At 50.7% G+C, this 15,406-nt stretch overlaps 6 protein-coding genes across 6 annotated transcripts; 3 read left to right on the forward strand and 3 right to left on the reverse strand.

Annotated features, from left to right (window-relative positions):
• Positions 1-720: 720 nt before the first annotated feature.
• Positions 721-2,562, forward strand: SAPIO_CDS5476 (uncharacterized protein; the record flags this gene model as incomplete). Its single annotated transcript, XM_016787798.1, has 3 exons — positions 721-1,733; positions 1,800-2,173; positions 2,240-2,562. 3 exons carry the CDS (start codon positions 721-723, stop codon positions 2,560-2,562), a joined length of 1,710 nt encoding a protein of 569 aa, XP_016642113.1.
• A 2,100-nt stretch (positions 2,563-4,662) lies between these two features.
• SAPIO_CDS5477 (uncharacterized protein) lies at positions 4,663-5,765 on the reverse strand (the record flags this gene model as incomplete). The annotated part of the gene is made up of 4 exons (XM_016787799.1): positions 4,663-4,902; positions 4,980-5,267; positions 5,359-5,557; positions 5,638-5,765. The coding sequence occupies 4 exons, from the start codon at positions 5,763-5,765 to the stop codon at positions 4,663-4,665; spliced, it is 855 nt and encodes a 284-aa protein (XP_016642114.1).
• Positions 5,766-7,222: 1,457 nt separating this feature from the next.
• Positions 7,223-8,483, reverse strand: SAPIO_CDS5478 (Glutaminyl-peptide cyclotransferase; the record flags this gene model as incomplete). Its single annotated transcript, XM_016787800.1, has 2 exons — positions 7,223-7,751; positions 7,828-8,483. The coding sequence occupies 2 exons, from the start codon at positions 8,481-8,483 to the stop codon at positions 7,223-7,225; spliced, it is 1,185 nt and encodes a 394-aa protein (XP_016642115.1).
• Positions 8,484-10,405: 1,922 nt separating this feature from the next.
• SAPIO_CDS5479 (uncharacterized protein) lies at positions 10,406-12,053 on the forward strand (the record flags this gene model as incomplete). Its single annotated transcript, XM_016787801.1, has 4 exons — positions 10,406-10,421; positions 10,511-10,620; positions 10,797-10,922; positions 11,049-12,053. 4 exons carry the CDS (start codon positions 10,406-10,408, stop codon positions 12,051-12,053), a joined length of 1,257 nt encoding a protein of 418 aa, XP_016642116.1.
• A 718-nt stretch (positions 12,054-12,771) lies between these two features.
• Positions 12,772-13,657, reverse strand: SAPIO_CDS5480 (Maf-like protein C3G6.03c; the record flags this gene model as incomplete). Its single annotated transcript, XM_016787802.1, has 2 exons — positions 12,772-13,407; positions 13,490-13,657. 2 exons carry the CDS (start codon positions 13,655-13,657, stop codon positions 12,772-12,774), a joined length of 804 nt encoding a protein of 267 aa, XP_016642117.1.
• A 1,007-nt stretch (positions 13,658-14,664) lies between these two features.
• Positions 14,665-15,215, forward strand: SAPIO_CDS5481 (uncharacterized protein; the record flags this gene model as incomplete). Its single annotated transcript, XM_016787803.1, has 2 exons — positions 14,665-14,770; positions 15,013-15,215. The coding sequence occupies 2 exons, from the start codon at positions 14,665-14,667 to the stop codon at positions 15,213-15,215; spliced, it is 309 nt and encodes a 102-aa protein (XP_016642118.1).
• Between the last annotated feature and the right edge of the window lie 191 nt (positions 15,216-15,406).

Consider the following 15,406-nt stretch of genomic DNA (forward strand, 5'->3'; position numbering starts at 1 on the left):
CTCCTCTGCAGCAAGAGAGATATCTTCGGGAAACTCCTGGCTGATGCATTTGGAACCCCGCCGCCGACAGCCGTGGCATGCTACACCCGGGAACCGTTCTGGGTCAAATATGCACCTCATCTTCCGCCGTTTGCATTCCCAACAGCTGTGAGTTCCCTTCCGGAGCTTTCTCTTCTTCGCTTCGGACTGACTATTATGTGGATGTGTCATCATTTTCAATAGAATAAGTCTGCCGATAGGAACAATATCGTTTTCCGGTAGATAGAGTATTTGAAAGTTGCGGGCTACGAAGTGGAATGTGAATTGAGGAACCCCTTGTGCGGCGAGGGAAGACCGGCGGAGGAATTGATCCCGGATGAGGTTGAATGTGGGGCGTTCACCAGCGCGGTTTTACGGCGCAATGCAGCCCTGTGAGCATCGCTAGGACCACGCCCGTGCAGCATCCAGACGGAGGAAGCGGTTCGTGGGGTCTGTCGACCAATAACATCCCATGCCGTCAAGGCGGTCGAGTAACCCCCGTCATATCGTGCAACCGCCCTTCAATGCTTCCTCCGTCCTATAGCTCAAGTTGTTTAGAGGACATTGAACGCGCTGATGCGCATGCCTCATAAAAACTCCCATAGCACTTACCTGAGATCGAAAAAGATTTTCTCTCGCTCATCGTTCCAAGAGCCTGTGGTTGAGAATATAGGCACAGACACCGCCGAACAGACAGAAAACATGTCGTCTCGGAGTCCGCCCTCTGAGAAGATCAAAACGAAGGCACCCGGCATGGAAAATAGTAACCTGACAGACTCGGCCACAAACGGCGAGCAATCAGCGTCGTCCGAAAACACTCCCGAGAAGCAAGAGAAGAAAGACAGCCTAGAGAGCGAGATCGAGCCCGAGTACGCGACTGGCCTCCGCCTGTTCCTCATCATGCTCACCATCTTTACGAACACGCTTCTCGCCGCACTAGAGATCGGCATCGTAGCCACGGCCATCCCCGCCATCACCGACGACTTCCACCGACTCGACGACGTCGGCTGGTACGGCAGCGCCACCTTCCTATTAGTTGGAGCCACGGCGCCCATGTGGGGAAAGCTATACAAGTACCTCAACGTCAAGTATGCCTACCTCGGCTCCGTTGTACTTTACTTACTCGGGAGCATCGTGGCCGCAGCGGCGCCGAACAGCGAGTCCGTGATCATCGGTCGGGCGATTCAAGGCCTGGGGGCATCGGGGACACTCGGCGGCTCATTGATCGTCATCAACTACGTCACGGAGCCCAAGAGACGGCCCTTGCTCATCGGAAGTTGGATGGGCGTGTTTATGGTCTCGACTATCCTCGGTCCCGTCATCGGCGGCGCGTTCACGAGCGGCATCTCTTGGCGCTGGTGCTTTTGGATCAACCTCCCGCTCGGGGTTCCCATAATTGTCCTTCTTATGCTCTTTTTGCACATTCCAAAGCACATAAAGCCCGCGCGCGCCACTTGGATGGAGGTTATCTTGCAGCTTGATCTTCCAGGATTTGGTGCCTGGCTCGCCTCGCTTGTGTGCCTGACGTTGGCTCTCCAGTGGGGAGGCCAGACCAGATCATGGAGTGATGGGGGTGTGGTCGCCACATTGGTCCTCTGGCTGGCCTTGTTCTTTTTCTTCTTCGTCGTCGAATGGTTCCAGGGCGAACGAGGAATGGTACCTTTGAGGCTCCTTCGGCCGCGTTTGACGTGGAGCAATGCCTTGTACTGCTTCATGTAAGTCATCTTTTCCCCATGAATTCCCTCGGAGATTTGATCCTAATCAGCGCCTTTCCTTCAAAGCTCCAACGCTGCTCTCTACCAGGTCATGTTCTACCTACCCATCTATTTCCAGTCTATACACGGTCAGTCGGCCATTGGGAGTGGCATCAACACCCTTCCGTTCCTAGCCTTCTTCGCAGCTGGATCCATGGTCAGCGGTGCCGCCATTGGCAAAACGCGCCTCCTGCAACCGTACCAGCTCACTAGTGCGCTCCTGATGACGGCTGGGGCCTCTTTGTTATACACGATGGGCGTCAGTTCATCCAAGACTCGGTACATTGGCCCTCAAGTCCTCTTCGGATTCGGTCTCGGCCTTGGGAACCAGGTCGCCATGACCGCTGTGCAAGGCTTTTCTAAACCGGAGGATGTGGCGAACAGCACTGGTATTATGCTCAGTACGTAAATGATACTATTTTTCATACTTTGGTATAAATATGCTGCACTAACCCTAGGGCAACTAGTGTGCCAATCGATTAGCGGTGCTTACTTCGTTGCGGTAGCGCAATCACTCTTCGCCAACCGCATGCTGGAGACCCTCCGGAGTACTGCCCCCAACGTCAACCCCTTCGACGTTATCAACACGGGTGCCTCCGAGATACGTCAAGTCTTCACGGGCGAGGGCCTAGCTGCCGTGGTTGGCGCATACATGGTTGGGATTAAAGACGTCTTCGCTCTTTCTCTGGGGGCATCGGCAGCCGCAGCTGTTTTGGCTATGGCGATACCCTTTAAGAAGCTTCCCGATCATGATAGCAAGAAAAATGAGGAGGAAGGAAGAACCGCATAAACGTGTATATCCGGTATATCCGGTATATCCGGTACAGAGATACAATCAAAGATCTAGAAATTGCGATATGAAAGAAGAAGGAAGGCTATGTTGCAGAGAAATGGTCCCTAGTCTGGTGTTAGTGAAGTTGAAGCTGACCTGCTTGCACACTAAAACCATGCGCAGCCAATAGCAGCGGACCGAAGTTCCGATCGGGCAATACCTCGGCAAGCGCCAACGTAGTCCGCCTGTAAATCCAGACTTATCGATGAGCCAACGCCGTCGTCGCGACTATTATTCACATTTATATCTTTGGCGAGCTACATATGGCGTGTACCCCGAGCTTCGTGTACTTGCTCGGCGCCATTGGGGATAGAGAGTCGGTAGATTATGTGGATTCGAAACCGATCTGGGCAATGATATTTGGCTCCAAGATGTTAGAACCCACCGTGGTGGAATGCATGGAGATCAACCATAAGTATCAGGAGCTGCCCTCGTACACTTAAGGAGGATGGGAGAGAGAGTATCGGCAGATTCGTCACATCACACATTCGCATCTGGAGTAATCCGAACTCTGCGAACTATAGATGTTGCTAAGCGCGGTTATTGATTTTAAGTTGTCGAAAATAAAGAAGGGAGAGAAGACGCTAATCGACATACGCCTAGTGGCTTTATCGATACCTCATGTTCATCGCTTTCTGAACCAGAACTCAGTGTAACTCCCTCCATTCTAATAAGTGCTCCGCCTACCTCCACGCAATCACCCCCATCGGTTCAAATCCAACCTCAGAATGATAACCCACTGCCATATTCGTCCCCTCCCGACATAAATCCCACGGCCCATACAAAGGATCAATGCCAACTAGCCGGCATCAATCCCGGCCCTGGCGGCGGCCCACCCCCCACAACCGGTCCCCATTGAGGTTGGTGGCCCACGAGCGTCCCGCTACAAGTCCGACAAAGGTCCATGACATCTACAGTTCCGGAGAATCGCAGGCCCCGGCAACCTTCCAACGGCGACCAGCAAAACTCGAAAACAACACTGTGAATCGACTCCGCCACCGTCCTCAGGTCCATGATCCCCTCGCCCGGCATAAGCGTCTCGATGCCATCGCTGGACGTTCCGCGGAGGCTTTCGTCGACAATGTTGATGCAATTTTGGACTATGACTTGGCAAACTCGGTGGCATCTCTCGCATGCTCTCATGTGTCGGATCTCGCACATCGTGGATAGGTGGTGGATTTTCCTTCCCGCCGGTCTTCTTTTGCCTTACTTTTCGTGATGTAGGGTGAAGCGAGGCTTTTGCCTGGCGTGGTATAGAGATCGAAGGACGGGTAGGAGCGATGCCGGCAAGCTTCGATTGGTTGTTGGCGATGGCTCTTGTAAAACCGTTCGTTCGCAAGGACTACCTCTGCTTGATCGATACAATATAAATGCGCTGGATAAAGGCGAATTCCTAGCTATTCAGCTGTTTGTAAGACGCTTTACCAGATGAGCTATTGTTGAAAATAGGTAGGTTTGGTGAAGATGACGAGAGAAAAATTCTAGCCACTGCAAGGAATATCGAAGAGATGGCTGCTAGCTGAAGGAGAACTACATTGAATATGAGTTTGGAAAGTGATATCTATCACCAGTTCTGCTAGACAAGAAAGCAGGATCCGCGGACTTCGAGGAGGGTCATGCCTGGATTGGGAGTAGAAAGTTGAAAGTAGAAAGCACAACTGATTCGATTGTCGAGATGGAAGCTGCGAATAGATGCTAAAACAGAACCCGTAGTCTCCCAGGCAGTTTGGCTGCGAAGAGAATTGCCCATCATCACATCCACAATGCGAGAGCCATGAAAATGAATCGCCCAAGATTGTCTGAAAACACGATGTTTATTCCAGCGCTATTTCGTCTCTTGGGATCCTGGGCGCTCAACCCGAGGCTCCATCCTTTCTCTCCGAATGCCTAAATAAAAAGAAGTATTGTACAACGTAAACGTGGGGATTTATTTCGTTTCTGTTTTATCTTGCCTTCCATCACCACTCCGCCGTGGCCTCTTCAATAACGAGCTAAAAACATTTACAGGCTCGGTGTATTTTCGTTCTCCCTCCATTCATTACTCTTGCTATCGTCCACCTATCGCTCGCCCGCCAATCGCCTGCTCTGCACCTCACCTAGGGCCTTGGTGCCGCTGAGGAAGGTAATGACACCAATGACGCCGGCAACGGGAAGTAGTTGAAACAGGTTCCAGCTCCTGTGATACATGAAGAAGGAAGCTTCCATCGCAACAATGGACCCGAAGAAGATGGCATGAGAGAGGGGCGCAGCCGCGAACGCGGTCTTGAGGTGGGTGAGATTAGCGCCGAGCACGATCCACTACCCGATGTCATTGTCAGTTCAATTCCAAAAGAGAATAAAAGAAATTTCGTAGCTAGAAAACGAGTGAGACCTACGCCGATGAAGAGGGCGGGGATGGGTGCCAAGACAGCGAGCGTGAAGAAGATGGAGACGATCTTGGGAGGAACTCGATCTGGAGCCTTGAAGATATGGTGGATCTCGGGTAGCTTCCCATATCGGATGGGCTTCTCGTACTGCGGAGGGGTCGCGGCTGGGTTATCGACAAGGTCGATGTCGAAGACGGGGCGGACGAGGCCTTCCGACGAGCCGAAGGAGCCGATGACGATGCTGGCGTGGAGCGGCTTCTTGGAGAGGAGGTGCTGAACAGGGAGTTCTTTGCGAGGCTATACCAGAGAGAAAAAAAGAACAAGTCAGTTGGGTGGGCCTCTCTAAAATTGGACAATTGTTTGTCTGAGGGCATGCGAGGGGACATACGATCTCAACAACTGCCTTTCCACTCTCCTTGACTGCAAAGGCAAATGGAGCCTCAAGACCTGTATCCTCCTCTTTAATAATGACAAAAGCCTGATGAGGCTTCTTTGGCTTTCTGTCCTCCTTGGTCTTCAGCACTACTTTGATGGTATCTGTTGTATCTAGAGGAAGCGCTTTCGAGAGGGTCGCCTTTTGTGTGAATCTGAATCACGAAGGCCATGTTAGCCCACTCCATCGAGTACTGCAAATTTGGGGGTAGATATGGGGTACAAGGAGCTATACTTTTCTGTCAAGCCCGCGCCCTTCCTTGACTTGATCGAAACCGTCGCATCATCGAATTCCCAGCTCGAGGCCGCGTACGCAGTGCTGGCCACCAACAGCAGCGTCGACAGCGATTGGAGGATCCGCATTGCTTCGAAACTACCAGAGTTGTGGCACTGCTATGCTGTTATGTGCGGCGGAAAAAAAGAAATTAGGAAAAGAAAGGAATGGGTTGGGTTGGTGGTGGGGGGAAGAGAGGGTTGAAGGCTTGTCGGAAGGCTCGTGGGAAGGTCGTCACTGCTGGATGTGGACTTGAAGCTTTTCGAGCTTCGTGTTAACTTGCGTCAAGTTGCCAGCGCGGCAGGTACGTACCTTGCGTTCCTCCACCCCTTCCATGCAGTCTCGAAACACAGTATTAATTGTAAATATAATACATAATAACGACAAATTTGCACTGTAAGCACCTCGAGCAGTTCAATGGGAGTTCTACAGTTTACAGATTAAGAGGTGAATCATGAGGGTGTCACAAGTAGGAAAGAGCCTAGTTATAATTTAAACCTAATATTTTAGGTGTTCAGAAATATCATCCCGCAAACATTGCAAATACAGCACCCATACTTAAAACATAGGGTATATTCCTAGTATTACAGTAAATACTACTAATATAAATAATACAAAGAACTAGTTGGACCATTTGGTGCAGAAAAACTATTATTATTTATTAGTAAAGCAGTTAGTGGTTTAAGTACAGGTATGGTAACTAATTATGCATTATTTATAATAATAAGTGTTATTGTGTATTTAAAATATTTGTTATGTATATTATACATATTTTTTAAAAATATAAAGAAATCTTCATTATTATTTAAATTAGATAATAAATGACTATCTTTATATTTATTATGCACTAAATTTGAATCTTTGTGTTTACTTCTAAATCAGAGTCTGGTATTATATAAGAATCAAATTCTATTAAGTCATTATTAGAATCTAAGAAAAAGGAAAGATCTTGGATTATAGGAAAAGCTACGCTAGGGATGTTTGTCCTTTAATAATTTAAAAATTATTAAGCTTTATGAATATATAGTATACTACATACTTATATACACAATATATTAAATTTATACATACTATACTCATAATTTTATGGCTTTCTTATTACTATACGTAGCTTAATTATAGAAAATAAGTATTAAATAGGGGTTCCAGTTATACTATTTAACTATACAGGGCTTAGTTAATAATTTAAATTAAGTTTAATTTTTTATTATGATAGATTTTACCCTAGTTTTATATACTATGCCAATTTTATTTTTGACTATGTAGTCTTGTATTCTACATTAGTTTTATTCGTAATATTATATTACGTATATTTAAGAAATATCTTATGTTCTGGAAAACTATATACGTCCTCCTCCCGTGGTACAATCCAAATGGCTCACCAAAATAGTACAATACAATTCCAAGTAACATCCCCCAAACGCCAGCAACTATCGCAATGGACAAGGATGGCTTCCCACATCCGAAGATCGCATCTTGGAAATACATCAACGGGATGGAATCCTAGAAAATTTATCAACGGGATGAAAAAAAAAAAAAAAAGCCCTCATAGTTCTGTCTTGACAGACCTCTTGTCCCCAGCCTTCTTCGGTAGGTAGCTATCGAGCTCCATCCATTCCGCGACGAAACCAGTGACGATCTTAGCCCAATCGTCACTCGACGGGATATCGAGGTGCTCGCCATCGTCGGGGATTCCCTTCGAGTCGTGCCACTGGTCCGGGAACGGTGAGGGAATGATGTGCAAGATCTCTACGCCACGCGCCATGAATGGGATGTGGTCGTCCTCAATGTATCCGCGAGTGAAAGCATTGGATTTCTTGTTGGAGTCGGGGAGGAAGAGGCCGGCGGTAGGCGGGAGTTTGGTTTGAAGGAGACCGAGGTCTCTCAGGCGCTTCTCGACCTTGGCCATGGCTTGGTAGGCCCAATGTGTAGTTAGAAAGTAGGATGACACGCGGGGCCATGGGGTCGTCGAGCCGAGGAGGTCGAGGAGGACGAAGAGGCTGATGGAGCGGAGGGGGTTCTTGAAGTTTGATGTGGCGGGGTAGAACTCGCCTTCCCAGGCCTCTGCAAGGGCCCTATTTGACAAGGGGGAAAGAAGTTAGAGACGATAAGCCATAGGGACATTCACGGGGCTGTTGCGGACGCTCTTACCTTGATCCGTAGAGAGAATCGGTAGCCGACCAAGCAACGAAGGCCTCCTCGCCATCGAGGAATAGAATCTGAACGCCCTTCTCCTCCTCCAACCCAGAGCCGGCCTCTCCGTTCGCGACCATATTAGCCCACTTCTTCGTAAGCGCCGCATCGATACTTCGGGCAGCATGAAGTAGCACGGCGCACGGGACAGCACTATCCGTCGCGCCGATGAAGCCCTTGGGTTCAACCTTGCTATCGTAATGCGCAACAAGAGTCAGACGGCTGACGTCTCCCTCGGAGGCCCAAGGCGGATCTCGCCTAAAAACGAGGTTAACGAAGGGGATTTTCTTCTTGCCCGACGTCGGCGTGGTCGCGCTCGTGTTTTGGAATCCAATCTTCCAGTCGGGGAGGTTCGTCTGGAAGAAGTCGACGAAGTGTTTTTGGACAATCCGGGAGCCCTCGGTACCGGGGACTCGGGGGATCAGAATGGGCGCGAGGAGGGCGCCATCTTTAATGTCGAAATCAGAGCCAGCTGATGGGATTCCGCGGAGGGCATCGTCGGAGAGTTCGGTGTAGGCGGTTGTGAGGTCGAGAAGGGCAAGGAGGGCGACGAGGATGCGCAAGGCGAAGGGGACCAAGCCCGGAAAACCGGGAGTTTTGGAAAGAGGAGGCATGGCGCGGGATATTTCTAACATATGATTGTTACCTGGTAATCATATTATTTTGCCATGTCCTCTATGGGTTGGCGAATCTCATGGCGATTGCCCGAACGAAGGGACATAGAAAACGAGTTGAAGTGGTGAATTGCCAAGGCGATGGCAGGAAATGCGCACTGCACCTTTGGTGCTGGTTAAACTGCAAACTGTCCCAAACTTTTTTGGTCGCTTCCATACAGATGTAGCAACGAACATTGAAAACAATATTATCAATCGACACAACTTTACGCTATGAAGACCGGCAACAATCCACCTCTTTTTATTCATAGCATAACTCGGGATTATTCCATCTCTAAAGATGCTTTGACAGTTTGGATCTTTCTTCGCTCGGCCTCTCTCTCCTCCCAGACCTCGATACCGCTTGCCAAGTCCACTTCGTCGTTTCGCGAGGATTTTGAGACGACGACTCTCTTCCCCCGCAAGTGGGGTCTTAGCCAGGCACCGGCTCTGGGATTTACACTTGCATTCCAGAGGTTTTAGATCGGCGGGAATTGCTTGGAAGGGCGGCAAGAATTAAAATACCCTAGATGGAATCAGGGAGTTCCCCGTCCGCGCTTCTAGACGTGTACAAGTATCAATATCTGAGACCTCTTGGATCCAAACCCATTCTCCTTCAAACCCACATGGCCGAAACGGAGCAGGATTCTCGATGATGACGCTCGGCACCTGACAGCTGAAAGGTGTCGTGTGTGTGTGAGGACGTCACCGGTCATTCTAATCTGAGCCAGTCAACGAAGCTTCACTTTCACATGCCAGAACGCGAAGCTTCACTGGCCTTTTTGTGAGGCCGAATTTGTTGAGAAGCGACTAGGGCGGACCCCTGTAATTTGTACGTGTACAAAGTCAAAGTAGTTTGTATCGTTTACCAGGGGCTGGACTCAGCTCAGGGGGTCCAATGCCCTCCAGAATACAAAAGTAGGGCAAGCTAAATCAAGATCGAAGAAAGGAATTGATCTTGATCAATATTTGAGTTGTACTTCGTAAGGCGGACTTTTGAACAAGTGTACTTCTACTCCTACCCACAAAGCTGAAGGAGGATGCGGCTTTCATCTCCCATGACCCTGGCATCAGAGATAGAAACACAGCACTCTCGAACGACATCATAGCAAAATGGACTTCGAGGGAGCAAGATCCGGGTGGATAATCGAGGCACATTCTCTTTATTGGATGGTGAAATAAGATTAGGAACGCACGAGGTCTTGCAAACTTTCCAAGCTAGGTGGCCGATACACAGGTATAAAGTGACATCAACAGCCGCTGTTTGCAGTAATTTCTCCAGGGGTTGCACGCTAGAAACTTTGTCGCCAGGCAAGGAACATCCTCTAACAAGAGTGCCTATTTTAGTGAGTGCTACGTAAAACTTCGTCTATACTACATACACTACGAAGTAGTGGGTGTGTCTATTACTTCGAAGTCTGCATAGTGTCGTGAGTGGGTGGGGGCAGGACCCTTATTGTCCATATTGCACCAATCTCAACCCTGATAGATCTGTCCCTGACGGCACCAACCAACCCACAGCACAAAGAAAGCCCTTCCTTCGTCCGTGGTCCAGCTCTTGCAATTGTGCCGGGTTCACCTAGTGCCAACACCGTCACCCTTTTCCGCCTCATCGCTTCAAGCCCTCGCCTATCCTTTACCCCCGCCATACCTCTCCCGCCCTTCCTGGCCAGGCCAACAACTTCTTTCTCCAGCCTCCCGCGTCTTGGACCTTCAGGTTTTTTTTTTTTTTTTTTTTCTTCCTTTTCCCTTTTCGTTCATTGCCTGTGACAATGCGTCTGTTATAACAAACACGCTTGCCCTTGACCAAACTTTCTTCCGTTCCCGCGCGTGTCCGCCTTCTACCATAGCCAACGCCGACGCCTCCCTCCGAATCCGCTGCAATGGCTCCTAGCAAAAGTATGCTTAATTCGGAGCCTCCCTCCGAACCCGTACCCTCGCCCAGTCAAAGGACTGCTAGCTAATTCCCGTGTTGCGATAATGTGTAGGGGAAGCGATTGCCGAGTGCATCTCCGACGAGGCCCTAGTACATCTCAAGACCTACAAATACTCCTCCGTCGATAAATCCCCCATCTCCTATTATATCCTGGGACCCTATGTACGACTCAACCCTTCCTAAAAATCCCTGCCCCGCCGACCACCAGCGCCGATGCTCTCACCGAACCCTCCCTCCCTAGCATTCTCTTGCTCGGAAAATAGAGAGGGATACCGTTGAGAGTCGATTCTTATACTTTGTTGCTCGATTCGGTTGGACTAACTTGTCCTCCTGTGTAGTGGAATGCCTTCGTCAAGTTATTACCGCTATGGCTTGCGCCAAACATGGTAACCCTTCTTGGGTTCTTCTTCATCCTGGGAAATGTTGGCCTCCTTGTCATCTACATGCCCGACCTCGTAGGACCCGTAAGTCGAAATTTCCCCTGAACGGCACCGAGTTTTGTGTGACTAGTACCTATGGTTACAGCGCTTGCCGTGCCGGACGAATAGCTTGTAAGCATCTTCATGTGTACTCTCAGCTAACTGGCCCAGGGACCATCGTGGCTCTACCTGAGTTTCGCTTTCGGCTTGTTCATGTACCAGACTATGGATAACGTCGACGGAAAGCAGGCGAGGCGAACCGGCACCTCCAGCGGCCTCGGCGAACTCTTCGACCACGGAATCGACTCCCTAAACTGCACCCTTGCCAGTCTTCTCGAGACCGCTGCCATGGGTCTCGGCAACTCCAAGTCCGGCGTCTTCACCGCTCTCTGCCCCTGTCTGGCCATGTTCTTTTCCACATGGGAGACCTACCACACCCACACCCTCTACCTGGGCTACATCAATGGCCCCACCGAGGGTCTTCTAATCGCGTGCTCGATCATGGCACTTTCCGGCATTTATGGCCCCGGCATCTGGACGGAACCTATCGTCGATCTCGTAGGCGAGCGGTACTTGTTTGGCTATGCCGAGGCTATCGGCGATACTACCTTCCGTGACATCTGGATCCGGCTCATTCTCCTCTCTCTCTTCCTTACACACGTTCCGTTCTGCGTCCTGAACGTCGTGAAGGCTCGCCGTGCGAAAGGCCTGCCCATCGCTCCCGTTTTCCTCGAATGGACCCCCATGGCCGTCTACACGCTTTCTATTGGCGCCTGGCTCTATTCTCCTTACTCGACCTTGAGGGAGGAGAACCACCTCGTTCTATTTTGCCTTACCATGTCGTTCGTTTTTGGAAGGATGACTACCAAGATGATTCTGGCTCATCTTACGAGGCAGCCATTCCCCTACTGGACCGTCATGTTGTGGCCTCTCGTAGGAGGCGCGATCCTGGGCAACCTCCCCCTCCTTGGGTTCCCCCAGATCAGCGCGCAGGCCGAGTTGTACTATCTCTACGGTTACTTCGTCTTCGCCGCTATCGTTTACTTTAGATGGGCGTACTTGGTTATCACGAGCATCTGCAACTACCTCGGCATCAACGCGTTGACGATCCCCAGAGAGAAGCTACGTACGCTCTATGGTCAGAGCAACGGATCCGCGACCAGGAAGGCTGAGTAGACTTTCATGCGAAACTGATAAGACACTCTCCATACAACACCGACGCATGGGCCCGAGAGGCAGCGGCCACGGCTTCGGAATATAAAGCTATGTATTGCAAGAAACACACACATAGAGGTGATTGGAAGGACTTGGGCTTTACTTACAGTTACAAGAAGGCCGATGCGTACTTAAAACGCGTTAATGGGATGTTTAAGGGGGCCTGAGGAGGAATTGGGCGGATAGAAGTGAAGGCATTATTTGGTTCTTGTTATTACATTAAAAAGTTACATATGAGCGAGCGCGGTGGATGAAACGGCACCTCTGAGCAACTTGGGTTCCTTTTCGGCGTTTTGGGGTTGTTTTTCTGCTTTGCATAGGCTCGTCTCCTTGCATATCTTAGTCCTTATAAGCATCATCGAGAAAGCTATAACTGAGGAGGGGAGGGCTCTGTTTGGAGTCGTTGTAGATCTATGACAGTTTTGCGCTTGTAGGCACGAAACTAGCTGATCCCGTTATCGCCTGTCTTGATATGTGTTATTTTTCAAAAACCGCCCAAGTTACTGCCCTCTAATTATCGGGATCGACAATTCTAGAGTGAAAAGTGAGTAAAATCGAGGGTTGGGTGGAAGGAGACTGCTGATATCGTTCTCCATCTTCCACTCCCGACAAAGCGTTATGTAGTTTTCCTATCTATCTAACCCAGGCCATGAAAGCTGAGAATCGTTGATTCTCCCCATCACTCGTCCTCACCCTCCGACTCCCCGTCCTGTCTAAAGATGACCTTCTCAGCAAGCGCAAGACACTGCCTAACCGGCAACCCCACAACATTATCTACACTCCCCTCCACCTTTTCAACCAACAACATGCCCCCAATCCCCTGCACCGCATAACCCCCCGCCTTATCAACGCCCTCCCCCGTCGAAACATACGCCTCAATAACATCATCCGGCAACCCATCCGACTCCCTCGCAAAATAAACCTTGGTCTCCTCCGTATGCGTCTCCATCACGTACCCCGGATACTGCGCATCCTCCCGGGGCGCTATGGCGCACACGGCGGTCAAGACGCTATGCACGCGCGTATCGCGCAGGTGGCGAAGCATGCGGATGTGGTCGGCGCGATCGCGGGGTTTCTCGAGGATGCGGCCGTCGCGCGAGACGACGATGGTGTCGGCGGAGATGACGAGGGACGGGTCCGGCCGGGGTTCAGTGGCGTCGTCGCGGGTTTCGGGCTGGGATTGTACGGCGAGCTCGTAGACGTCGAGGCATTTTTGGATGGCGGTGGCGGTTACGTATTCGGCGGGGGTGTGGGATTTTTTGTCGACGTTTTCGGGTTTGGTGGAGGGGATGATGTCGAGGTTGACGAGGCCGACCTAGACAGGGCGAGGGGCATTTTGTTAGACGGGTTATAGGGGAAGGGTGCGGTGGTGGAACAATAACAGGGAGCGAGCTTACTTGACCCAGGAGTGCTTTTCTACGTGGTGAGGCGGAGGCAAGTATGACGCGCTTTGACCTGAGATGCTTGAGGACGGGGATATCTAGAGGTTTGAGTCTGAATCTTGGAGGAGGGTTCCCTTTTGGAGGCCCGCTGGAAGGGGCGTCGGCGTCCTTGGAGTCCGCCATGGTCGTAGTGGATTTAACGTGGCCAACCTGGCTAGGGTAGGAAAGAGGAAGCTGAGGCTATTCAAATTCTCCGAAAACCTGAGGCCCGATCCAGCAAAGATCGAAGATCAGTTGGAGGCGCTTTAGAGGTTTGGTCAAGGTCAAAAAGTACCCCGCCTTGCCCCGCCAAAGGCCGGCGCTGGGCTCCACTCCCAACATGCTTTGTTAGACAATATTAGGTACAATTGTACTTCGTACGGTCCTCTGCGTCATAGCCAGCAGGGCCGTAGTTAGCCCGGTATTAGCCCAAATCCCCCCCTGTCGCCTGTGGGAAGGAGAGCCTTGGTGCCTCCGCTGCAAGGGGCAAGACCAAAGGACAACCTTCCATAGATTAGTCATAACGCTCAGACCAGGAAGTAATTAGCAAGTGTGCGACTCGGGAAAGTTCAAGTCCAGTGCGACCAACATTCGATTCCTCCCACCAGATTTCGTACTCTCGTACCCACTCTGCACTTTCTGCACCTCTGCTGCACCGCACTTCCCGTCCTGGCTCTGCCCTGTGGGGGAATCAATCACATGCCAGCGTCATTAGGTGCCTTTCGATTTGCGATTGAGACTGGGCTAAAATTGCAACTACACATTGATCGATCACAAGCAGATGCCAGGCACAAGCAGACAACTTCCAGGGTCCGGACTGCGCATCCTTACCTCGCGTCGGCCTTTTTTGGTCGTTCCCTTGGTCTTTTGTCGCTCGACCTTTTTTTAACCTAGGGCCTAGGGTATTTCTTTTTCTGACTCGGTATTTTTTCACGTCCTCCACCGAGCAGCAACTTGACCGAGCTACTTAGTCGAGGTTGGCGCACCTCCCGTGGGGAACCCTTCTGACTCCCAACCCATCTTGATCTTTCACAGATATACCCAGTTTTTTGTTGCCGCCTTTTTATAATCTGCCCTTACTACGGACTGCTTTTACTACGAAGTACTTTCTTGACCCTGCGAGCCTATCATACCGCTCAACCTCTTCCGCAATGGCAACTTCCAAATCATCATCAGAAGAGCGCCAATCCGCGCCACCGCCCGAGGAGAAGCCTCGCCTTACCGAATCAGAGAAGAAGATGAACCACATCGCCTCGGGTGAGTTGAGTCCCTGGTCTCCCTTTCCACCAAGTGCCCCTAGTTAAGGACATCAACCCTTGTCGCATGGCTTCTTACTTCCCTGTTTCTCTCACCCACTCTCTCCCCCTCTTCCTCGGCCCTATCCTAACCTAATCTGCGCCACACCCACATGCACTTGCAACTCGCCCACACATGCAACATACGCAGCCATTCCATTCCACAGGAAAGAAACTAACAACGTCCCTTCGCTCACTCCGCAGAACAAAAACGAAGACAAGCCATCCGCGAAGGCTTCGACCGCCTCACCGAACTCGTTCCCGGTCTCGAAGGTCAAGGCCGCTCCGAAGGCCTCGTCCTCAAGCGCACCGTCCAGTTCATGCGCGACCAACTCGCCGAGAACCAGCGCATGGTCGAGGAGATTGAGAGCCACGGCGGCGATGTACCCGAGAAGTTTAAAGTCTAGTGAGTCGCCACAGAACGCCGCAACCTCCCCCTTCCCGTCAGGAGCGTTGTTACCCTCCACTTCCATACCTAAAGCTAACCACGTTGCATTGCTCTGTCGTGCTAAGTAAAACGCAAATCGCCCCGGCGTCGAGAAACAAAAGCGACTGATACCGGAACCTCGCAACGAAACCCTGTCGACTTCTCATTGCA

Source organism: Scedosporium apiospermum, assembly GCF_000732125.1.
Source record: "Scedosporium apiospermum strain IHEM 14462 chromosome Unknown SEQ_SAPIO_0099, whole genome shotgun sequence".
In the NCBI taxonomy this organism is placed as follows: domain Eukaryota; kingdom Fungi; phylum Ascomycota; class Sordariomycetes; order Microascales; family Microascaceae; genus Scedosporium; species Scedosporium apiospermum.